Source organism: Anoplopoma fimbria, chromosome 20 (assembly GCF_027596085.1).
Source record: "Anoplopoma fimbria isolate UVic2021 breed Golden Eagle Sablefish chromosome 20, Afim_UVic_2022, whole genome shotgun sequence".
In the NCBI taxonomy this organism is placed as follows: domain Eukaryota; kingdom Metazoa; phylum Chordata; class Actinopteri; order Perciformes; family Anoplopomatidae; genus Anoplopoma; species Anoplopoma fimbria.
In genome coordinates this window covers 3,254,379-3,279,139 of record NC_072468.1, presented here as the reverse complement: position 1 = coordinate 3,279,139, position 24,761 = coordinate 3,254,379, and the positions used below count along the sequence as shown (strand labels likewise).

At 39.7% G+C, this 24,761-nt stretch overlaps 1 protein-coding gene across 1 annotated transcript in view; it reads left to right on the top strand.

Annotated features, from left to right (window-relative positions):
• Positions 1-24,761, top strand: part of sntb1 (syntrophin, basic 1) — a 36,583-nt gene extending 11,822 nt beyond the window's left edge. Inside the window, 7 exon segments of the mRNA XM_054622037.1 lie at positions 248-503; positions 7,894-8,011; positions 8,173-8,262; positions 9,959-10,095; positions 10,986-11,182; positions 18,938-19,167; positions 22,384-24,761. Coding sequence (XP_054478012.1) covers positions 248-503; positions 7,894-8,011; positions 8,173-8,262; positions 9,959-10,095; positions 10,986-11,182; positions 18,938-19,167; positions 22,384-22,476 — 1,121 coding nt within the window. The 3' untranslated portion in view covers positions 22,477-24,761.

Here is a 24,761-nt window from a genome sequence, read left to right as displayed (position 1 = left end):
ACTTTTATAGCCTTTTAAACATAATTTGGGTAGTTGTGTTATACATGTGTAGTGCCTTCGGAAACAATGATATGCTTTACACCTATATAATTAGCAAAGTAATGTGTTCAAAATGAACACCCCACTTTGACCAAAAGTATCTCCAGAGCATTTTAATCTCTAAATGTGCTACTTCCATTTCCTAGTTCAACCTTCTGTACCATGTCTTACTGTATACTGGAAATCTCTGTCTTCCTTTTCTGCCCAGTGAAGTACATGCGGGAGGCCACACCGTATGTCACAAAGGGCTCCCCTGTGTCAGAGATCGGCTGGGAAACCCCCCCTCCTGAGTCTCCTCGTCTTGGCAGCCCTACCATCACCTCCTCTTCCTCCTCCTTCTCCACATTTGACCCTCCGAGCTCTCCTACCCTGCCCTCCCTGTCTCTGCAGGGCGACAGGAGGTGCATACCGCTCAAGATGTGTTGTGTAACCCGAGCCATGACCACACCAGACCCTGAGAACAGGTAGGTGAATCACACCCACCCACACACACACATACCATAGGAAATGTCTGCATCCTCATTCTTGAGCTGAGATCAGTTCTCTTGAGATACCAACAGCTTTTTCAGTCTCTCTTGAATATTATCAGTCTGCTCCTCTTGTGCTTTAGATTCACTCACTAATGAGAAATAGTTAATTTATTAACTCCCATAGTTAGGCCAGCCAGCTCATGTGTTATCATTTTTAAAGACTTATATCTTCAATAGCAACAAATGGGCTATGAGCCACAGACAGAAAGTTCTTACTTTGGAGGGACAAACCAACAGGTTGTTCATTTGTTTTTTCTATGGGATTTAAGTACAATATTTAAAACTACTGAATATTTCCAGCCTAATCCTCAAAGTCTGACTTAAATAAAAAATATGTTTGCTAAGAAATCAGTATGTATATCCTTGGTGTTGTAAATACCAAAACTAATTTAAAGATTTAAATTAGTTTAAATCTTTAAAAGATATAATTTAAAGATCAGTAGCTATTATGAAAGGGATGTGCTAGATGTATGTTGCAGTGAGAGAAGTATTTAATGTGAGTGTAGTGTAGGGTAGTTGACTGCCTAAACTAGCTCAGAGAGTTTTTTGCAAATGCTCCAAAGTTCAACTTTCAACCCCTAAAAAGATGATTGATGACCAAAGGTTAATCAATCCTTCTGTACTCCTTTACTCAACAGTGTGACAGAGAGAGAATAGCAGAATCTGCAGCCGCCTTCTGCTATCCTGAAGGGATTACCCAATACTGTTGTCTCAGGCTTTTTCAGTCAGTTTTTCTTAAAGACAGACATTTGAAGTGGCACTTAGATAATTCTCAGCCAGCAGGGGGCTGGCCTGTTAGGAGGCGTCGTCAAGTTAATTGGTTAGTCATATGACAATGGCCCAATCAAACAGCATGGGGGCAGAAAAAGATTTACTGTTCAAACATCTTTGGTGTCAGTCTGGGAATGTGCGCTTTCTGTCCCTGTTGTCTCTCCCTCTGTTTCTCTCTTCTTACCATGTTGTTTCCTTCCTGCTTGTCTTATTGTTTGCTGTGCCGTCACTCTCCCTATCTCTCTGGTGATTTTCACTCTTTCCTACTTGTTTGAGTTTTTCTGTCCTTTTTGTCTTATATCTGTCCTCTCCTTTCTTTACTTTCCTGATCACTCTCTCCATCTTCCCAACTTTCTCTGTAATCAATTCTCTCCTTCTATCTCCGTCCTCTTCGAGTTATCGTCACTATTGATTTGTTTCAGCTCTGTGTCTCTCCATCGTCCCATCCCTTTGTTCATGTGTGTCCTTTGCATATGTATGATTTTAAAAGTGTAAGACAGTTAAACTTCACTAAACTTCAAAGCTTACGACAATTGAGGCATCATCAAAGTCAAGTCGTAGCAGTGAGCAGTGACTTCAAAGTACCTCAGTCTGTATAGACGTTGTTAGGCTGCTCAATGCTGCGACTGTAAAAATGTAAATGCTAAAACACACAAACAATCAATAAACAAATACGTGTAAATGAAATGAAAAATGAGAGCACGAACCAGATTGAGCAGATGGTTCTCTGTTGGCTGGTTCCCCTGTATGATAAGATGTTTATAACTTTCAAAATGAAGAAAAAACAAAAAAAAGAACATTATTCTTGACAGAAGGAAATGTAGTTTCACTCTTTCTTGCTGGGAATGTGTCCAGTGTTCGTAGAGTAAGTTATTGACAGAAATTGTACCCATGAGCCTTTTCTCTGTACATTGCCTTTGGCAGCATGAGCAACATTGTGACTCTTCCAGTTTCAAAGTCAGATTTAAAAAGGCTTTAAATGCTGACCAGGGTCGGAGGCCATGCTCAAACTATACTGTGTACATAATTTATAAAAAAGCATCTTTTTGAAGGTTTTAGAGGAATAATTGGATTAGAGAAATCAAAACCACTCTCATGTCAGTACGCTTAGTGCGGAGCTAGAGCTGGAAGGCAGTTACCTCACTAAGCTAGGCTAAGGCAGTTAGCCTAGCTTAGCATGAAGACAAGGGGTTAAAGTAGGCCCCTACGTCCCGTACTCAGTACCACTTAAAGATTCAGTGCCGGTATGCAGTACCTGGAAGAGGGGACAGAAAACATTTGATCTGTTTTATCTGTTCAATTTTATGTATTAAAACTGCATAAGCCTCAGCTGGGTGTGGGATGGGAACAATATGATGCGATGAAGGTATGGGTAGTAGTACCGCAAGAACTTCAATCTACTTTCACCTTGATGAAGACTAGATGCAAGGGGAAACAGTTCTGGCTCAGTCAAAAGATTTTAAAAACTGATAACAAGCAGCTATAAAAAGAGGGCGATACATGGTGCATTTTTATTTCTATACAGACAGACCTTTAACCATCCTACAAAAACCTCTGTGTAGCGTGACCATCATTTTTTGCTTTTACGCAAAAAATGAAACAAACAAGATACATCGTGTGAGTTAGTGAACTTGTGAGCTGCTGTTAGGTATATTTTTTTTATTTACCTTTGAACAGACTCAGCTCGAGCCTCCCCCCCTCGACCCTGAAAAGGATCAGCGGTTACAGATAATGGAGGGATTGGATGAACAGAGCCAGCTGCTGCTAGCTGTTTCTCCTCTTTCCCAACCTTTATGCTAAGCTACGCTAATTGCCTCTCAGCTCTCCACACAGATATGAGAGTGGTATGGTTCTTATTTAATTCTGCAACAAAGTATGTTGCTCAAATTGTCAAACTACCTGTTTACAACTACATTTATAACTGGCTGTGACGTGCATCAAGTTCAGGTAATAAAGGAGGATCCACCTTAAAGGGACTGGTAGGTGACAATTTCAGTAAAAATCTTGGTTTAAGTATTAGATAAGATAAGATAAGATAAGATAAATCCTTTATTAGTCCCGTAGCGGGGAAATTTGCAGGCTTACAGCAGCATAGAGTAAAGTGCACACAAGAGACATAGTAAAAGAAAGACAAGATGAAAAAAAAAATGAAATAAAAAAACAAGTATTATAAATAAGCAATAAGAAACAGTAGAAAAACAACAATAACTGAAATATTATATTTACAGACAGAAAAACTATTAGAACTATTATTGCACAGTGTATTGTATTGCACAGGTTTTTATTGTCATGTGTCATGTGGTCTGCTGGGAGCAGAGCTGGTTGTGCAACCTGACAGCAGCGGGAAGGAAGGACCTGCGGTACCTCTCCTTCACACACCGGGGGTGAAGCAGCCGGTGGCTGAAGGAGCTGCACAGAGCTGCCAGGGTGTCCTGCATGGGGTGAGAGGTGTTGTTCATCAGGGATGACAGCTTGGCCATCATCCTCCTGTCTCCCACCACCTCCACCGTATCCAGTGGACACCCCAGCACACTGCTGGCCTTCCTGACAAGCTTGTTCAGTCTCTTCTTGTCGGCTGTCGAGATGCTGCTGCTCCAGCAGACCACTGCATAAAAAATGGCTGATGCCACCACAGAGTTGAAATAGGTCCTCAGGAGTGCTCCCTGCACTCCAAAGGACCTTAGTCTCCTCAGCAGATACAGTCTGCTCTGACCCTTTTTGTATAGTGCCTTTGAATGATTAGTCCAGTCCAGTTTATTGTTCAAGTGAACACCCAGTTAAACCTTTTAAGAGCACAATAGAGTTGAAAATTGACTTTGTTGGTCATAAGTTTGACTTTATTGGTAAGCCAGTTATACAAGGAATTGGGGTCAATAACTGTCATAGTGACAAGGCTAGTTTTTGCCTTCCACAGATAACACTTGTTTTGATAACGCTGGCCAAATTGACTTTGACCAGCTTGTTTTTTTCATGAAGGTCCTTCCTTATCCCCACAGCCAGGGTAAATTCCCCTTTGACTCACCAGTAAATATTGAGTAAATATTTAAATGGGAGGGCACCCAAGATGAAATCAGGTTGTTTTTCTCTAAATCCATGAAACTTCCATTTATACTGAAAAGTTGGATGCTTCTCAGTATTGTTGTGTTTAATGTGCATCAGATAAAGACTGCATGGCGAGACTAAACCCACTCTCTGTTTTTATTATTTTGGGTTCAGAGCTGAAATGGTTTAAGTTAAGTTTATGTTAAGTGACGGAGAAGTGTGGCTTATCTGTTTATACGAGACTCAGTGCAATGTTGCATCCCTCTAAGGGTTTCTCTCTTCATTTCAGCAGATGTTGTTTAAACTGTGTATATAAACTTGAGAGGACAGACAAGAGAGAAGGATGTGAGAAAAGGCGTAGCACGTACATTGATGTGAAGAGATGATACAAGACGATTAAAGTAAAAATGAGGGAATAGAGTATGTATGGAGTATGTAGTATGGAGAAGACTTGATATACTTTGATTTTACTTTGTAATGCTCTGAAGACATTTTCCTCACCTTACAATAACATACACAGTGTAGAAGGACATAAAGTATAACTTTCTGTGATACTGGTGACAGATTAAATAAAAAAAATGACAGGATTACACTCTTATCATTTATACTGTGGATAAATATGTTATGATAAATTGTGCAGGGACTGGATAAAAGGAAGTGAGGAGGGTAAGACATGGAGAAAGAAGAAGAAAGGTGGAGATGAGCAAAGATAAGAGAAAGCAGAATGGAGAAGAAAGGAAATTAGCTCTTCAAATGGATGAAATGTCTCTCTTGTTTCTTTCACTATTAATCTGTGTCATTGCTGAGACAACATACTTGAAGCCCCTGCAGTGTGAATGTAGGAGACTTGAATATCCACAGGAAATGGCTGTGTGAAATGACTCCTGGCAGAACCAGCACGGTTCTTCACAGTTTGACAGGTTTCTATACTACCTCTGTTTAACCTTGACAGTTTCTCTCCCCAATTCTCACCTTGGTCAGGTGTGTACCTGCATACTTTATGAAAACCTCTTACTTTAGTATTCTAGTACTGCTGATCTCTTAAATTGCCTCCAGTATTATTAGTTTAAAGCAGAGTTCCTATTTGTATTCCATATCTTATTAAATATTTTACCTGAACAACCTGCAGCTCAAGCAGCCTAGAGTAATTTCAATTGTTATCCCTGCCCATGCACAGCATTTATCCACACCTTATCAGATTACTTTCATGCTCAAATGCCAGCTTTGAGCATGAGAGCGAAAGAAGGGACGTGCAACATTAGTAAAGGTACTACTAATCTAACTATGTAGATTAAAGAAATGTCTTAATGACACATGGAATGATAGCAAGAGGGCCAATTGAAGAGCGCAGAGTGCAGAAGATCACTCAAGTTACAGCTAAATGTAAAAGAACAATGCAGCCAATTTCTCAAACCACTACCATACCGGATAGATATCCTTCCCCGCAAATGCACACACAACTAACCTCGGGTCAGAACTCTCAAGGTGGTGAAATGCTTCCATATAACCACTTGGACATGAAACTGGTGAGAGGATACGATAAGACTCAGACGATTCTAAAGATTTTTAAACCTCAAAGATGAATAGTAAGTAAAGAAAGAAGTTTTTATTTGAGACACACAACACACATCCTCTGATCTAATTTAGATCAGCTATGTAAAAATACTTTTACATAGCTGTAAAAGGGAAATGTTTAAGTGTCACGTAATTTTGAAAGATTAGCATTCAGAGCCCTGTATGACCTACAACTGACTTGCAATATGCTTATGAAGAATTTCCCTGAGAGACTTGTAATGTGACATGAGATATGATTTACCAAAACTTGAGACTTGTCTTAAGACTTGACTTATCCCAAAGAAACTTATATTGTAATGGCATATTGTAAGTGTGAAGCAACAATTAGTCATTGTTGAGTCATCATGAGGACTTAGTGGCAGGTAGGGCCCAGACAAACAATCAAAAGGGTTAAATCTTTATTATTCTGGTCGTCTTTGACACACATTTAAGAGCTTGATTTCAATAGGATTATATGTTGTTTTGTAATATCAGTATTTCTACATTATTATCACGTGCATTTTTGCTTTAAATTAAATATTTTGCCATTGAAAAAAACTTTTCTTCCATGCAACTGATGTGTTTGCATACAGAGTTCATTAATTAATATTTACAAGAAAATTACTGCGTGAATCACATCTGTATGCTGGAACAGACCTACAGTACTGAGCTTGATTACATATTTGCTATATATAGCGCTAATCCTTTGAGAACAGCTACCCTTTGATCAAGTGGCAGGATTTATGTAAGTCCATACATTCAATTCTATCTTCAGGTCATCTAGTCCATGTGCTGCTCTCCCATGTTAATGCATTGTGTTATGCATGCAACAGATAATTAAGCCTCAAAACCAACCCACCTCTTGGCCAGAAAATGGCAGATAATGCTTCCTCTAGGTCTAATATAACTCACAGGAGTCAAGTTGTTGCTAAAAACAAACACCATCCTTAAAGAACCTCCTCTAACAAATGCACATCTGGCCCTGGAGTCTCCCCACTTACTCCCCCTCTGCTCTCCCCCTGGCTTGTCCTTAATCAACATGCCTTTTACAGGCAGCATTTCTATTTTTAACCCATGAGAAACACCTGGAGCTGATCTGGACAGTCTCTCCCACCTCCGGGGGTTTAGTAGAAGAGCAGATTCATCAGGGTGTATTGTATGAATAAGGAAAGCTGCAAAGAAAGCATGTTTGCAGAGTTGAAACCACCCTGGTTTTGGAGTATGTTCTATTTTAAACCACAGGAAGCACCTGGACAGTGGAGTGCTGTGTGAACAGAGATGCTAGATAGTTTCAGAGTAGGTGGTAAAATCATGGCCAAATCTCAGCATGTGGCATGAAGAGTCGTTTACCATGCCCTGTCCCTCTTTACTTTACAGAGATGAACACTATCAGAATTTATGATACGAAGTACACTGCGTTATGCACTGTAAAGGCTGGATTATGCGTCTTTTTAAAATTCATATTCAGTGAGCGCACAATCAAAGAGCTGTTCAATGAGATTGAGAAGCATCCTACGGATTCTCTTGAGGCCAGACATACTCCCATATGATTCAAGGAGATTAGCTATGGATATTTAGTTGGATACAGCACTGTGTCATATGGCCCACAGAGGATGCATGAGCAATGCCTGTTTTATATTTTGAATCGACTTAAATAAAGTCAAATTTCAATGCACCTCATTCCATTGTTCTGACCGAGTACCCATTTTCAAATGGATGAGACAAACGAGCATCTGCTGAAGCTGAGAACCAAATGGATTACATTTGGTTTTCTAAAACTATGACTTGAGATTAAATTGAGTCCAATTGGGTCTGCCTCGATTGGGCTAGCAATACATTTTCAATATTCAAAAGGGAATTTATTCATCGAGGGATGTGAACCATAAAAGTCTTAGAACCCGTCCAACGATAACAGAAAGGTTAAAGCTGTTTTAACTTTTCTTATCTCCACCTCCAGACAACTGGAGCTGCACTCCCCTGACGCCAGGCACACCGTGGTGCTGCGGTGCCCAGACCAACCGTCTGCCCTTTCCTGGTTTTCTGCCATGCACTCTGTCACATCCACACTGGCACAGGTCTGTCTTTGATTTCACTGATTTTACGTGTAATTCATATATATTCTCATATATGTGACCATTCCATTTAGATAGTTCAATGATTCTATAATGTGGCCATGATTAGTCTGCTCAGAGCTGCTTTGATTCTAATGCTTCCTGAAATGATCATCCCACCACAGCGGGCGCTGGCAGAGGTCATCCAGAGCACAGCCAGGACGGGGGTAGCTGGCAGCAAAGAGATACGACACCTGGGATGGCTGGCAGGGAAGGTAGGAGTGTGTGTCCGTTTGTGTGTGTGTGTGTGTGTGTGTGTGTTTGACGCCAATGACTCCAGAGTTCTCACTTTTAAATGGGGTAACTTTTCTCTTATTACCGTTTTGTGACTATGGTATGTAGATGCATATGTGCATGCGTGCTTTTAGTCTGTCTTTGTAAGAACCAGTTTGAGTTTTACCCCCCTCAAAAGTTTGGACATTTTTTGAAAATTAGGACACACAATCTCATTTTAATTTAGTGGTTATCTAATAATAATATGGTTAAGGTTAGAATTAGGTGAAGATTTTCGATGAGCTCAGTGAGGCATTACGGCAATCAGGGTATAGAATTAGAAATGTGTGTGAGCGCATAGGTACCTGTGTTTGCATGTATTTTTTTTGTTACTGTACACACTCATGCAGAAATCTTTGAAATTCACAAGCAAGTACACACACAGGTAAAGCTTCACTCTATCTTTCATAAAGACAACATCACCTGTACACACACACACACACACACACACACACACACACACACACACACACACACACACACACACACACACACACACACGCATACCTGTATAATTTAGTCCTCATGAATTTGCCAATATTTGATCCTTCAAATGCAGTACAATACTGTTACTTAGCAACATATTCTCATTATGTTAAAAAGCTGACCCTTGACCCTTTAAATCCCACGATATGATTGGCTCAGGCAGAACATGAAAGAGCAGCTTAGGATTCCATGGCTGAGCTGTAGATAAGCGCTCATAATGAGAATAGTTATGGAGCATTGTGAAATTAAATACGGGGCTGTGTGAGTGTGTGCTCTAAGTTAAAAGATTAACCGCATGTGTTCTAAAGGGGAAAGCAGTTGGGTTTGCTCGTTAGAAGGGATTGGTAGGCGAGGGGGCACGGCATAGAAAATGTGTAGAAAGTGTTCCTTCACCTGCACACCAGCCACCTTTTTATTTATAGCTAATTTTCCGCTGGGTACACTCAACAGTATAGTGAATGTACACATTTCTAGTGAAGGTCTAGAACAGCTTCATAACACCCCAAATTAGAAAATGTCTGCATATTTTTGCTTGGAATATTACAGAAGATGGATGGTAAAGAGTTGAAGACTGGTCTACTCCAACTGCTGAGTACACACTGAGTCTTTAACATATGAAACACACACACTATTACTCTCTTTGACACACCATTAGTCTCATAAAGCCAGCTCACTGGCAAACAACTATTGATATTACTGATTAAAAACCTGCTTTCATCTTCCGATTTTAGTATTTGTCAAAAATATAAGAGGGCAAAGGAACATGAAATCCTGCAGCATTAAATTAATTGAGGTTGTGCTTGATTCAAATTCAACATGAGCAGCCTTGTTGAATTGATTCAATTAATTTATTTATTACTCCACAAAGATCTGCTGATAATTATTTAAAAATGAATACTAAATGCTTTTCTGGGCTGATGATCAGGCTCGATAATCATTTTTAAGTTATTACCTAAGGCTGTGGTAATTTGTGCACTTAACAAAATAGTGCAATACTCCAGATACTAGTTTCAAACAGCTTTTTTGTGAAAATGTTTTTCTTCTGAAAACTGCACATCCCCAATGACCCTGCACAGGATGAGCGGATATAAGAATCGGAGGGATGATGGATACAACCTTTCTTGTCTCATTATTTATGTGTTTGTGCTGCAGACAGAGAGTGAAAAGCAATGCTGGAAGCCGGTGCTGATGGTGGTGACAGAGAAAGACCTACTGCTGTATGAAAGTGTACCACGAGGAAAGGAGGCATGGCAGAGTCCTGCACACACTTATCCACTTTTAGCAACTCGGTAGGTCCACCCCTCATAAGTACAGACATTTTAGGTGCTTTGCGCTGAGTGCTAATTTAAATGTTGCAAAGCTTGTTGACATGCTAAACTACGTTAAATTTTGTTAAAATGATCTGCTAAACACCAACATTTTAGCATTTTTGTGAGCATGTTGGCATGACAGCCGTTACCACATCAACTTTTACCATTTTTTTTATTTACTTAACCACAAGTCCTAAGGACAACAAGAGTCAGTCTATGGCCATGCAAGTGGCTCTTATATTTTGATGTGTAACTTCACTCCAGGGCCTCATGGAACTGAAGACACTGTCTTCACCTTCAAACAGAGTTAAAATAAATGTAAAACCTGTACCAGTTGTTCTCTAGTTACAAAGTATGACAGCACTGTGTAGCTTGACGCAGGTTAACATTAGCCTACAACTGGCTCCCAAAATTTCAGGACATGAATTCCAGTGGTCAAACTATCCTTTCAAATATTGAAAGATAACATACTTTACGTATTTGTGCAAGAACATTTTATAAGATATGTGTGTATTCAACTACTACTTTACTCAGCGGGCTCACAGCACCGTCTACACTTCAAGTCTCCAGGTTGTTGGCCGTAAACAGGAAGAATGACTGCAAAATAACTAAAATATTACTCAGTGCTGCCACCTTGTGACCAAAGTCTGTAATATGATGGACACTGTGGCGGCCCACTTACAATCTTCTTAACATTTAACTTAGACTTAACGAATGTTTGCCACAAATAAACCAATACCATTCAAACTATTTTGAGAACTGTACTCAACCTAAGTGGAAAATAAGATTCACCACCCGTTTAGATAATGACAAAAATGCCTTCTCCTTTCCTTACACACATGATAGTTTATGTGTATGTGTTTATCCAGCCTGGTCCACTCTGGCCCTGACCGGGGGTCGCCTCACTCTGGCACAGAGCTGTTCTTTGCCACTCGGACTGGCACACGACTCGGCATCGAGACTCACCTGTTCCGGGCAGAGACCACCAAGGATCTGTCCATGTGGACCAGACACATAGTCAACGGATGTCACGCCTCAGCTGAGATGATTAAAGAAGTCACGACAAGTGAGTACTTATATGCAACACATGAACATTTAGATTGAGTAACTAAAAGTACCTTTTAAAACTGGTTAAGACATAAAAACATTCACACTTAAAAGCTTTAAAGAGAGACTGGAACAAACAAACGCGTAGCTGTAGATGGAGCAGAGCAAGCAGCACAGGTCACTATGCTGGATTCAGTGATGCATCGTCAGACGTGTTCAGGCATGCTGCAGCAAAACGTATCCAGAGAGACCTAAGACTCTCTACTGCCTGAGGTTTTGCAAGCCTAAAATAAAGTCTACTCCAGTGCATAAAGCAAAAAAGTATACATACACTACAAGTCCTCTCCGAGAAATGGGGGGGTGTTTCATATGATTTGACAGCCATATGGAAGATATGGACAAAGCACTTGCTATTTATAGAAAGGCATGCTATTCTTGCGCGTGCGTGTGCGTGTGTGTGTGTGTGTGTGTGTGTGTGTGTGTGTGTGTGTGTGTACTATTTGGCATTCATTGGGTTTGGGCCATCCAGGGAAATCCAACAGAAACCCCCCACCTCTCTCTTTGCCTCCCCTTCTCTCCAAGCACAAAATGTCCTGGGAACTTTACTTCTCCCCTGGGTCCCCCTCCTCTCTCCATCTAACAGCGTGCCAAATTAAGTTTCACGTCAGACTCCACTCATATATGTAACAGCATTTTTTTCAAAAGCAAATGATACAAAACCTCAACATTACATCCTCATTGTTAGCGTTGTTTCCGCCTCACCAAACTGTTAAAACTCTCCTAAAACGTGTCTTCACCAACCGCTTCGGGTGTTACGCTGTGATTGGCATAGCGAGGCTTCATTCACGCCCGCAGAATTCAACACTCCCAAAATGTTTAATAATAATCACATTTTGTGTCGTTAAGAGGACATTTTATTTAATCCCATGACAAACCGCTGTCTAGACTAAAACAAGCAGCTCAGTAGTGACGTGCTGTGGCTTAAGTCAACAGATAAATTGAAGGGGCCCTGCACACCCATAGTACACCCACACAGATGATTTAACTTATTTTAGATGATACAGCTCTTCACAGGAGTGTGTTGGATTGTGCAGACTGTGTTTGATAAGCATCCTCCTTATTCCCATGTAAGCTTTGTGAATATTACACCTTTATCGTTCGTATTGGTGCATGGCGTCCAGTGACCGCATGTAATTCTCTGCCCACCTGCAACCTGAGCCGAGGTCTAATCAGCTGGGAAAAGAGAAGAAAAAAGCCTGCTTTAAACCTGCAATAACAGATTTTTTTGGCCACTTGAGGGAGCAGATAAGTAGCTAAATTAGCATTAATTAGTATGATTAATTACCATTCATTTAGCTTCCAACCGCTGTATACTGTATTGCTAACGTTTGCTAATTAGCAAACACAAAGCACAGCTGAGGCTGATGGGAAAGTCATTCGTTTTACAGATATGTAGTCATAAAGTCTAAAATCTAAGTATTGTACCTTGATTGAAACCAGTGTTACAGTAGATGAAATGTCTGGAGTTCACCAGAGTGATTATAATTTATCCTTATGAATACATTGATGTGTTACAAACTTGATAGCAAATAGTTGATGAGATATTTCACTCAAAATCAAAAAGTCAAGCCAAAAGTCAAGGGATCATCAAAACCACTTGGATTCATCTTCTGGAGACCATGAATTTTTGTACAAAATATCATGGCAATCAGCTAGTTTTTGAGATATCTGGACCGCCAGTCTGACATCATCATACAATGGGTGAAAATATGTATTTGCTTAAATCATTAAGTGTCATACAGATTTAAGAGACAGGTCAGTGACGCAGGCCAAAATAATGAAGAAAAATGAGAATAGTTTTTAATCTTTATAGTTTACCATTTAATTTCTATCTGAAATGGATCCCATAACTTCTTTGAAACAGATTGATGTTAGCACCAGGCCCTCGCTTTCTTGTTACGGAAGTAGAAAAGTAATTTACACTTCCCCGAGAAGGAGTGTGATAATGCATACAGAGTGCATTCAGTCATTTTTCAGCAGTTGCCACCTGAGGAGTCGTCGTGCTGACCTTGTCATCTTTTCATCTGTTACATTCTGATAAATCATCGTGATGGTTTATTCACTGTCAAGGCCTGTGATAAAGATTTGCTGTGAAGATAGATTAACTCTCAATCACCTGACGGGCAGCAGGCCATTCTTAGAGCGACTTTAAAGGGGAAAGTAATTTGTTCGGCTCCAAGATCACATTTCACAGGCACTTGGCCTGCAGTCATTCTGTTGTTATTATGTCCAAGGTGACCCTAACTTTCCTGAGGTTCTATTGATATTTTGAGCAATTAGCAGGATAAGGCACTGCCAATCATGTAGTCCCACAGTTCAAACCCTGCTTATGTCTACTGCATCTCTGCTGTCACTATCTTCTATTGCTTTTCTCGCATCACTGGAGTCTTAATCAACCTACAAAGAATCAATAATGACAATCCTGTGCAGTGTTTCATGTAGCAGAATATATAGATAAATCCATCAGATAGTTTGTCCAGTTGTCATGGTGTCGCAGATTATAATGTTTTTGAGCACTTTAAGGACATAGTTGGCAGTTTTGGGACTTGCTTTAATTTGCTTTCTTGCAGAGGGTTAGATGAGAGGATAGAAACCGCTCTCATGTCTGCACGCTAAATATGAAGCTACAGCCAGCTGTCAGTTAACTTAGCTGAGCACCTTACCTTATCTTTCCTAAAGACTGGAAACAGAGAGAAACAGCTGGCCTGGCTCTGTCCAACTAAATCTGCCTTCCTTAAGCTCCAACATTATGTCTCTATTGATTAATCCGTACAAAAACCAATGTGTAAAAACCTCAAGTTGGTTGTGGTGTCAAGCTACCTTGAACCAGAGATTCAAAACATAATTTTATGTCCATCTTCATATCTATCTGTTAACAGTTACTAATCACACTTTTCCTCCCACCTTCTGTACACCATCAGGCTTCTCGTTAATATTGTCATCAAAGGCGACAGCTGCAAAATTGTCTTAGAGGTCGATTGGGTGCCGTTAATGAGCAGGTAAACGGCTTAATGACTTGGAGTACTTATGTGGAATATTAACCTAGTGACCTGCTGTGACACTTGGAAGTTTAGGACAGTGGGATGATAAATGTGAAGTATCTTACCGACTGTTAATGTAATTTACAAGTTTAAAACTAATGACCTGGAAAGCTGACTTTTGTCCCGTAAAAACCTCTTAGTAACAGCTAGGGTTATTTAGGGTCTCACTGCCTCCCTCATTCATTCAGCTCTCTCTGTGTCTCTTAGTGTTATCACTCACTGCCCCTCCTTCTGTGTTCTCCACTCACAATCAAAGAAGCGCTTTTGTTGCAGCCTGAAAAGCCCCTCTGTATGTTTGTGTGCGTGCGTGTGTGTATTATGATGGAAAACCCTGCCTGCCTCACAGATCAAGGCTCTCAGGTGAAAGAGTAAAGTTTCAGGTTTCAATTTTTACTCCTGAACACAACAAAGAACCGGCACTCTTTGCCCCATTTACAACTGTTATGCCATTAGGGAGACGCTTGTCCTGCTAGATTGTTTATACATCATTAGAATAATGTTACACATTATGAGACTCATTTTTCATCATGAATGGGATGTCTTCAGGGTTCTAGGAATATTACTGTGTATTAGTGTGTGTGTGTGTGTGTGTGTGTGTGTGTGTGTGGATGTGTGTGGTGTGTGTGTGTGTGTGTGTGTGTGTGTGTGTGTTTGTGTGTGTGTGTTCCTCAGTTTTCTATTTGATTCACATTGTCCTTCTAATCAACATAACTTCCTGAAGTTGTAATCAAGACACCTCTGTTGTTTAGTGTGTTTCACAGTTGATAAGGAGATGAGAAATGACTGTAATATACTGCCACAGTAGCACTTTCCTACTGTGGGTGCCTGAATGGTCCCAAAATGTCACCTGATCAATGATGTTTGAAGCCAATATTGCTTCTGTGGTATTCCTATCTAGGAATATGTAGAATATTCTATATCACGATAGACTGGCTTTTCACTCCGCTTTCTAGTGATGCCCCTTGAAAGAAACAGAAACAGCCAAAGTATAAGCATTTGGTGGCACAGCATGTTGTAAAAACTAGTTGATAGAGTATTCCCCGGCCCTTAATCCCCTTCTCAACAAACAGATACATGAATATTAAATGTCAAACTATAGCACATACTGTAAAGAGGCAGAAGTGGTGGCCGAGAGGGATGTAACAGCAAACTTAGTTTGCATGAAGATTGCTGCAGATTGCAAGGTATCACGATATACACTTTTACAGTCTAATGCAATTCTAGCTTGCAGAATTATGAAAGTTAGAAAGAAATTTGATTTGATGTTTCGGGTTTTTTTGAATATTTTTTGGGGTCAGTTTTGCTTTTATTTGACAGTTTTAGAGACAGAGACCACAAATGGGGAAAGAGAGAGAAGTATGACAAGCAACAAAGGTCCCAAGGCTGAAATCGAACCCAGGATGTTGCAGTTATATGGCATGCACTGGAATCTCTCAGCTACCAGGGCGCTCCCATATGTTTATCATTGAAGTTGTAGTTACGGTGTGTTGTATTGGATTACATTATATTGAGCAGTGGTTCTAATTTTTTTTGTCCTCCTTTTTATATACATGAGAATATTAGATATACCTCTCAATATAATGCAGTCCAGAAGAAATGTCCACTAACCATGACCTCAATGCTAAGCATATAAAAACTGAGCATTATAGGCATCATAAAGGTAAACTTAACTGCAGAACAGTTGTGGACGATTTTACTAGATTGTACCTAATAAAGTGGGCACTAAGTGTACCAGCTGCACTTTATACCTGCATGAATATGATTGGACATTACTAGTCAGCTGGTCGTCAAGCAGCTGATGACTTGAGTGCTCTGCCTGAACTAGAGATTGTGCCCCCATCAGTTGACATAATGAATAAATCTGCAGTTTTATTTCATCAGTGCACTTACAATTTGGTCTCCGACTCAATGCTGGTGGTCTTATAATGAATTGTAAACTCCCATGTAGAGTGCTGCAGGAATGAGTCCTAAAACCTGGTAATGAGTCAGCATTTCTGCACTTCTAGTTCCCTCGACTCGAAATTCAATGTTTCTTTTGAATGAGTTTTTGGTTAGAGACCAGTAACAAGGTCAGTGGTTAAGTCAGTAATTACCCCATCTTTTACATGTCTTAACAAAGGCGGTTGCTAACATGTGGCTAAATGAGACTTCAGAACGCCATCACGCCAACTAGTCTGCGTTCCCAGCCTCGTTGCTCATTTGACCATGGTATAGTTTGAATATAGCCTGAAGTGCATTAATGATTCAAAATCATAGAAGTGGTGTTCATTTGTGAAGATTATCTTGCTGAACAAAACTTTTATGTATCATCAACGTTTGTTTACCATGTTTGTTTGAAATAATCCAAATTCCAATGGATAACTCCATTGGCTCTTTATTGAGGGAACCAGTGCGATGCTAACGCCCAAGGTTGGCCTATAAAAGTACGTCATCCTTGCAGCACTCTATTAAACTGCGAATTACAACCTCTTTTTACGGCTGGCTCCTGCTGCTAATTGTCAGCTAACGTAATACGACCAACCTTTTGTAGTAGTGTTTGTAATTGTGAATAAGTTATTTCAGAGTGAAACTGATTTTCATTATTGTATCTCTTTGCTGCACCACAGTGACTTTTCAAAAAAAAGATTAAAATGTGCAGAACGTAATGAGATGCTAACAAATCTAAACAATAACAGAAAATTAATTCAGCATGCATTTTTAGGACTTGATTGAATTGTTGTGCAGTACAACCAAATCTGCTACTCTGTGCAGGGTAAATCAAGCTCACAATGATTATTGCCTTTCATAGTCTGGTGTGTATGTGTATGTGTGTGTGTGTGTGTGTTACTGTGTACATATTTGGCAACCTTGGTTTCATAATCGCCTTTAGCTAAAGAGCCAACGAGGAGGGGATATAGGTGTGTATAGTGTGATTAGCGAGGTTTGACTGACAACACGGTTAAGTAATCAGAAGGATCGGTTTGTTGACAGTCGGACAAAAGAGACTGACGCAGGCCACAGAGAGTGCACATATATGTAAACACACATGCAAAGCTATTCTATACCCCCACAGAGCACTCATATATGCATCTCCATGTCTCATTCACATGGCGGGCAAGATGGAAAATACACTAATTTTCCTCACCAGCTTAGAGGCATTTCACACACAGACACTCACTGTCATATGTACACACGTGCAAACACACACTCCCCTCCCTGCACATGCAATACACACACATCCTGCTCAGGCTGTAAGCAAACAATGGAAAGATAACAACTCTCTTCTCGCCTCTTTGTCACACAAACACACCGCTCGATAGATCAGATGTCATCAAGAGAGAGAGGAGCTTATTCTGTATCTGAAGTTTTCAGCGGGTGGAAGGAGGGTTCCGTCAAAGCACCAAAAAATAGGACTAAATGCGTCTAGATCACACTGTGTGGAGAAGCGATAGGTTTTTCATTAAAGCAGAGGAAAGTGATGCGTAAATTGGAAGAGTAGATAACGATAGACGCTTTCAGCCGGACACATGCTGCGAGGAGGGTAAGGCAGTGATGATAAGTGATGTAGAACTGAAACATTACACTGTACTTCCGGCAGGTTGGTCTGCACGTAAAGAGGAGAGTAGTCAGTCATGTGAAATGCAGTAAATTGTAATGTGTAAAAGACACATGAGTCCCGCTTTGACAACATGACAGAGCTGTACAATATATTCTAATAAAGCCTAAATCTACACCGAGATGCCAGTTAATTAGGTTCAGCTGGCTAAAACTAATGCTGAATGTGAGGTGTCTCCAATACTTAGTCTTCCCTCATTGATATAAATAAGGAGGACAAAATATCAGAAATACACAAGTAAAACATTATAAGCTTCATGAAGAACAGATTTATTATTATATCATTAGTGTGTCCTTCATTTAAGCCGAGTATACATAATATAGAGATAAGAGAGAATGTAAATGTCTCCTGAACAGTAACAGCAGGGAAATATATTTGTTTATGTTTTAAGTATTTTCAATTATCTATGGTAGCAGTTATATAGTACAGTCTACTTATAATAGGGCTGGCCAAAAAGTATTTCAATATTCACCATGTATGCATTGACTTTCATTGGAAATGTATCATATGAGGTTTTCGTTTCACAAATGAATGCTTTGGGGCATACTAATTAGAAACTAATAAAACATTTGATTTATGTTTTTGTTTTACGTGAGTAGAGCTGAATGTCACTTGAATTAGCTGAAAAAGAGACTGTATTGATGTCATTCATCTATTTTACATTATTAGAAAATTAAAGCACATTACAAACATCCAACCCAGTAACGTAATGAGACATTAATCATGCTGAATGGCCCTGCCAGTACAAGCCAACACTTAGCACTTAAGTCATTAGACAATAGAAAATGTACATCCTCCATAAAAGTAAGGAGGAGAGAGAGTTTTCTAACAGGGCAAAATCAATTTAAAGATGAACTGCTACTTAAATAAAAGTCTGTGATTTAGATTGTAACTTTTGTCTCAAATGGTACTGACATATTCTATAACGTATGTACCAAGTGATTCAAATTCTTACTTTAACTTTATTTTTGTCATCCACACATTGTTAAACAAAGGGGAAAATTAGAGGATTTGTCCCTAATCATCTTGTTAGCTAATAATTCAAAGTTAAAATATTCTATCTATTTTAATCTTCCAGGTTGTCTATACCAGAGTCAGGAGTGCCGGCTTGTGATTCACTACGAACAGGGCTTCTCTGTGCTGGCTGACCCCAAACTGGGAGACGGGGAAAATGGGGAGGAGAGAGGAGCTCACACACCTACCAGGCCCCGGGTGCTCCTGTCCTACCCCTACGAAAAACTAAAGATGTCCTCGGATGACGGAGTTCGCATGCTCTTCCTTGACTTTGGAGGGAAGGAGGGGGAGATTGTGAGTGCTTCTGTTTTGAAAGCATTGTGTTTTGACACACAAAATGTTACAAGATGTGCTCTGATAGATACTCGGGTGTTCACGGTCCACTGAAAGTAGTTACGGTTTTAAAAATGAAGTTGGTCAACTATGTCATGATTGTCCATTTAGCACGGCTCGCTATTTTTTTCTATTATTGTTTGGCAAAGAGGGCAACAGCCTTATTTAATGACATGGCAACTGGGGGCAATGGGTCGGATGGTTCGTGCATTTTAGGAAAAAACCCTGCTGGAGTAAAACGCTGTCCTGCTGCACTCATAGTCTCTGAATTTTGAAGTTAAGCTGATTTAAAATGTTCCTCCTTCAGCCTTAAATATGTGCATTTTAGTTTCTGCTTTTCAATTCACACTGATGGAAAAACAAGCGTGAATTCTCAATAGCTGTGACCATGTACGCTCATACACCCCTGCGTGAATGCATGGATCATGAGTGATGAAAGGGGGCGTGGCTTACGTACAGGGGGCGGGGTTAACCCACACCAATGAAACAGGAACTCTCCGCTGAGACCAATGATGCCTCCAAAAGGAGTCTACGACAAACGGTTTGTTTGTTTTGCCATGGTACGTGATTCTGTTTAGAAGTTATGCATCTTTTTGTTATAGGCCATTCTCTCTCACTGCCACACCTCCTTTATGCAACTGACATGAACACAAACACACACCTTAACACACACACTTGACCTCCATGCCCAATTCATCCTCTTAAGGAGAAAACTGTGGCCACCAAAAAGGTGGGGTCATTTTTGTGAACTGACCGAGCCAGCTATTAAGCTGCTGGTCGCAGCTAAAAACAATCTTCAATATCAAGCTTACTTTGCTGTGGTCGTGTTCATACCCACTCTCAGGGGGTTTAAGGAGGCCTTCTGGGAAATGAAGCAAAACACCAACACCAACGAATACAAGTCCACGAGACAGGCAGAAGGAAAGTGGTACAGCTGAAAGTAAATTACAGCACTTCATCATGAAATAAAGAACTTCACACATACGAAGGTCTTTTTCTTTAAAAATAGCCTGCCTGCCACTAACTGTGAGAGTTTTAATCTGTTAACACCACTCAACAGCTCCCTGTGTGGTGTTTCAGTGGCCAACTTCAAAGTTATCGATGTGTGAACCTGAAAGTACAAACACTTACACTCCCCTTACTCAATATATTTATTATTTCTGTTGTTCAGTTGTTAGCCTCTTGGATCTTATTTGACAATACTGATATAAATATGATTGTTGGTGTGAGTAGGATGAGCTCTAGTAGCTCTCTTATAATCTACAAACAGTTTTTACCCTGAATCACAAAATTGATGTTTCATCATTCATAAGATGTACTGTATGCATGAAAATAAAGTGACATTGAAAGCTAAAATTTTACTCTCTAGGCTTTTGGGATTTAAAATTGGAAACTGAGACGTTTTATATCCATGTCTTGAACAGTCCACATACAGCTCCGTATAAAACACTCACGTGCCATGGCTCAGATACTGCTGAAGGCAAATAAGCAAAGACTTTGGAGCTTTGATTCAAAACCCTCTGTTGGCTACCTTAGCAGAACAGATTTTGGTGTCTGTAGCATTTCTGAATCCCAACACAGACAGAGTCAAAGCTTTATAAACAATCCCAAGGCACTTGCAGATGTGGCTCATTAGCTCAACATTTGAAAATAGAATCAGCTGGGATTTTTTTTTTAAATGTTGACTTTACGCTCATAGTTGGCTGGGACTATATTATCTAATTTTGTCACAGCAATTCGCAGTTCCTCTCCCCCATACAGAAAATGTATTATAGAGCAAGGATAAAGTTAAAACCACTGATGAGGTTTGGCAGTCCGTTCTCATTTCAAGGGCGTCAAATACCTACGCTTTGTCACCGACGCACATGGCACCCTTAAGCGTCTGTATGAGTTTCACCAGGCTTTCAAGTAACTACAATCAACCCATTATCGTCATAATAAGACGCTCAGAGAAAATGCTCTGTGCGTGTGATGACGTAGTATTAAGACCCTAAAAAACCCAAACAGGATGGGTCCAACAAACACAGCGCTTGTGTTCTGTGCTTTTTTTTTTCTTTTTCATTTTACTTAGTTTACATACTTATTTTTATCCCAACTATAATGTTTTTCCTAAAAGTTACTAAGCGGTTTTGTTTTGCCTAAACCCAAGCAAGTGATTTTGTTTGAATTCACGTTTTTAACCACGTGTTAACTCAGTGCGTTAGAAAGTGATGCCAAGGCTCCTGACCAAGCATTAGTATTAACATATATTTGCTAATTAGCACTAAACACAAAGTACAACTGTGGCTGGCGAGAATTTTATATTTTAGAAGGTATTTGGACATAAATCAAAATGTTGGACAAATTAAAGTTTTGATATGATGATAGCAAGGGGTTTTAAAGTTGAAAGACTACTAGTAACAATTCATGGCAATCATGCAAGTTGTCTCAATAAATGTAAGCTGAACCACAAAACTCAACCTGCTGGTGGTGTTAGTGGAAAAGTCAGGGGGATCTCCAAAGTCATGAGGATAAATTAATTTTTCCGTCTTTGATATCTGCACCAAAGTCTATTGTAAACCATCCAATAGTTGAAATAAATAAGTCTGGACTAATGTGTTGGGCCAACTAACAGAGTGACAGACATTGCCACTACCAAAGCATCGCTAAAAAAAATTCCGAAAGTCTGACTTTTGGATACACCATATTATTGTGGACCAGTAATGATGTAGGTATATGAACTTCATTACTGAATATGCTGGAGATGATATACCCTATAAAATGGGCTGAGTGAAAAATATGACCACCTAAACAGTAGTCCAAGTGTTAATTTATAGGTTAAATCTCCCTTAAGGCCTGAGGAACAGGATATGAGTCATAGTGAACAGAGCTTTTTCTCATAGTGATGTGGTGTTTGTGTGTGCAGTGCTTAGCTCCGGCTAGGTCTGTCTAATCTTTGCCTCATAGGGAACTGTTGCCCCTGTAGTTAGTTCTGAATATACTTTTATGTTCTATACAAACTCTTTTTCTTTTCTTTTCTTTTCTTTCCTTCCCCTCCACTGCCTCTTCCCTTCTCTGACATTGCTTTCTGCTCTGATGAATTCTCACATCTTTTAGATTTATTCTCTCATTTTTACTCCAGGAATATTTGCCTTATTCAGTTTTTTTAAATTCTGTTCTTTTTTCTTCCTCATCCAGCAACTGGACCTCCACTCGTGTCCGAAGCCCATCGTCTTTATCCTCCACTCCTTCCTCTCTGCTAAGATCTACCGTCTGGGTCTGGTGGCCTGACCTCTCTAAAGGGACATTTTGTCTCTTTTAAAAACAGAAATCCACCTTGTTTCTCCTCCTCTCTGAAGCCCGCATGAAGCAGTACACCACGTCAAAAACTCCATCAGTCGGGGACCCAAGCTGAGTTGAATGTAGCCTCTAGCTGGAAAATGACCTCAAACTCCAAGCTAATGAAACACTGGAGAAAACCAACCCAGGTTGGTTTTGCTTAGAGTGAAACGGAATTTTCTTTGGGACAAACCCTCCTTTACTGGCTGCTGGACTGAATTGTGACTGAAGAACCACAGAAGAAAAACATGGACTGGACTATAAGTAGAGGGATGATATATACAGACAGATGGACAAAGATTGGGCATTACTGTCACGTCCAGGATTGGAGGGACTGGACACATGCAGCACAATTGAGATGAATTCACTTTTAATTCAATCAAAATGTAATAGCAAACTGCCTTCCATTTACCAATTATATCATTTATTCCCCATTAGCTCTGAAAAGACATTCTGAGCTTCACTCTGTCATTTTTCTTCACCAAACACTTGACACGCTGTGGAAAAACTTTATGCATTTGTCTTTGTTAGCGTCCCCTGAATTGTCTTGTTAGCGGTGTCAGCATTCATCATTGAAACTGGCTGGCACAGTCGCCCGCACAGTCTTCACCAATTTGACAGCTGACTCAAAATGTCACTGTATTCCTATGAGATGTTGTATACTGTGACCATCAGGTAGTTTCAGTGTTTGACTGATTTATCAGAAGTCAGTTCTAAAGTTTTTAATGATAGAAAAAATACTCGGCTCTAATTAACATGAATTATAATATACACAAGCATTCCGTTTTCTTTTTTTCATCCCATTTAAATTATATGTGTTCTTTATCACTCAGAAAGAGCGTAATAGCTTGCTTTGGTATGGTGATGCATCCAAATTCCGTTTCAACAGAGATCCTAGTATTACAAATGCCTGGAAGTTCATGATAAGAATAAAGATGCATATCTTTAATTTATCCCTAATAGTTCCATTACCAAACAATGAGGAAATGTGCAGAATCATTTTTGACCAGATACTTTAAGGCAATAGTTTAATCTTTTAGGGTTATATGCTTTTTCACTTTCTCACAAAGAGTTTGATGAGATGCACAGCCAGTTGCCACTTAGCTTAGCTTTGCTTCATGACTCGCAACTGTGGAAAACAGCTAGCTAGATAAGCTAGTTAATCAGAGAGCTTTAGAGGTGCTAGTAGGTGGATTTTCTATCTGTACCTTTGGACAGGCTAGCTGTTTCCTGTATGCTAAGCTATCCAGCTACTGGTTATGGCCTTATATTTAAGGATATTTATCTTTGATCTATTTCCCAAAACGTTGAACTATTCCTCAAAGGGTCTGCAGTCTCACTCCTTCCTCATTTATTTCAGAGTGGATAGAGAACTTTTCATGATTGATGAATTAGAAATGGAAATTCTGTGATAGTCTCTGAGGAAAAGACCCTCTTTTTAACTGACTAAAGCCAACATTTGCCATGAGTACTTCTAATATTAATTTTTTGAAAACTGAAACTCAATCAAACGGTGCCACAATCGACCCATCAAGTATTATTTGTCTTTAAATATACCAATCTTAACATGATAGGAGTCTTCAGTCCTGCTTTAGTCCTGGAGCAGCCAGTGCAGGATACTACTTTTGATTTTATGCTGCAGATCAAATCTATACACTGCACTGTCTCTTACATAGTAGGCTGCTGGGTCTTTCCTCGTGCCTTGAGATGACAAAGAGGAAGACATTTAAATTTTGACAGCAAGTAATCAATATCACAGGATGGCACAAGAATATGACTTCTATTATGGCTACTTTTCTTTTGTTTATGAGTACAGAAATGCTCAACTAGCATATTTTTTCTGTTTGCTCTCTTGTTCAAATCACACGTTTCCAATGACCATGTACACACACACTCACACTGTGAAGTATGATTTACACTCTCTAGAAGAAACATCATCTTTTTTTGTTGATACTAAAATCATTGTAACACTTTTGTTCAGCCAAGAAGCCAGCACTTAGTGCTAACCTTGAGTGAAAAGAAGCTCTTTGAGTGAAGGTTGCTTTGATATGTAGAATACTCTTATGCCTTTGGCAGCTACTGTACTGTCACTCAGAATGACAAAGCCTAGTTTTTAACTCAAACGGTGCACATAAATCATGTATTTAACAAAAGCGTCATGATGAGTTTGTTTTTATTGTCTTCACTTGTTGTTTTATTCATTTCTCATCAACAGCAAATACAAATCAAGAGAACAA